Genomic DNA, 1,482 nt, shown 5'->3' on the forward strand with positions numbered 1-1,482 from the left:
GCCTATAATTGTATTATGACTGGGGTGTCCTACTGGGGTACTGTAATTAAGTGTCTTTCAAGATGCTGACCTAATAACTGAATTAATAGTCCCAATGTAACATGTTGAGATTTTTTTTTAGAGACTGATCTATGGGCCAAACACACAGATTTATATGTACATTCACAGGGAATTCATTGGGAGCCGATGGTACACATACCAAAGGACAGAAATAATTTTCCCATCAATGTTTAGCATGTTGATAAAATGGTAATGTACTGGACTGAACAGACTGGATTATATCAGGCCTATTGTGCAGCATAGTGAAAGCAAAGAGTCATTGAATGGATTTGCCATACCTGGGCAGGTTTGCGTGTTGCAAAGTGCTTCTTCAGTGTGGAGTCCAAGGCAGATATCCCCTCCATAGGCTGGGGCTGGGTTTGTGCACGAACGGGTTCGCATATAATGTCCACCTCCACAAGTTGCAGAGCACTTTGACCATGATGACCAACAAGACCAACCTCCATCAACTGAAAAGAAAGAGAAAGTATAAAATTCCTGTATGGGTGAACAACTGTCCTGTTCACGCTTTGTGAGTCGATTCCATAGCACATGGGAGTTTTTTAGACAACATTTGGCAAAGGCCATGCATGGCATCCAGCTACAAGAGTAACTTTACAGCTTTTAAATCCCAGAATAGATTGTACTGTCTAATGAAGCCAGGATTATAAAACCAAAGTATTATAGCTAACCAAGGAGAAAAGTTTCCTCTGTCTTTTTTTTTCTTTGGAAGTGGAGAAAAATATGAAAGACTGAAAAGCAGAAATATAGAAAGCCGAAAAGAAGAGTAAACACACAGCTGTAAAAGAAAATCCTAGGCTGGTATTAGGGAGAGAAGGGCTGAGGAGCCTGGTTTTTGTTTCCAAGCCAAATCAGGGTTGATTTGGATCTGAATCCTATTTTACCCAAACCATTAGAGTTGGAGAAGATAAAGATAAAAAGATCCAATTTTAGCTCATCTTGAGTTTCAACAGAAATATGCTGGTAGTTACCATTAGGATATTTGGTTTTAGGTTTTAAATCAGAGTTGGTCAGAAAAGAATCCCACAATTTATTAAAATGTTCTGATTCACTGAAATCTACATGTTCCATGGAGAGCTCCTCCAGAGCACAGACTGGTTTTCCATTGGGCCATGCATGCCTGGCCACTCCGGATGCAGGTGTTTCATAGATGCCTGCCTCATCTGCAAACTTGTCTGCCTGTCTCCTTTGCAGCTTGGGTTCATGGGCCTACCGTCCTGGGTGCTCCAGCATTCATGGCCTTGATACTGCTGATCAGATGGACTGTCCCAGGTTTGGGAACACCCATCTTAGAGCAGTTTCAGTATAATTAAACCAATACTCAAAGGCTGAACCTATGAAGAATATAGCAATTTTGCAAATAAAGGTTTGTTTAACTCAGTTACTTTGCTTTTAGAACCAACTTGGCTTAGAAACTGCTTA

General features: G+C 40.6%; 1 protein-coding gene across 1 annotated transcript in view; it reads right to left on the reverse strand.

Annotated features, from left to right (window-relative positions):
- Positions 1-1,482, reverse strand: part of SEMA5A (semaphorin 5A) — a 429,765-nt gene that overhangs the window by 19,259 nt on the left and 409,024 nt on the right. Inside the window, exon 17 of the mRNA XM_019541437.1 lies at positions 339-509. Within this exon, the coding sequence (XP_019396982.1) occupies positions 339-509 (171 nt within the window). The remainder of the gene's footprint in view (positions 1-338; positions 510-1,482) is intronic.

The sequence above is a fragment of the Crocodylus porosus genome, unplaced genomic scaffold (assembly GCF_001723895.1).
Source record: "Crocodylus porosus isolate Cpor-Errol unplaced genomic scaffold, CroPor_comp1, whole genome shotgun sequence".
In the NCBI taxonomy this organism is placed as follows: domain Eukaryota; kingdom Metazoa; phylum Chordata; order Crocodylia; family Crocodylidae; genus Crocodylus; species Crocodylus porosus.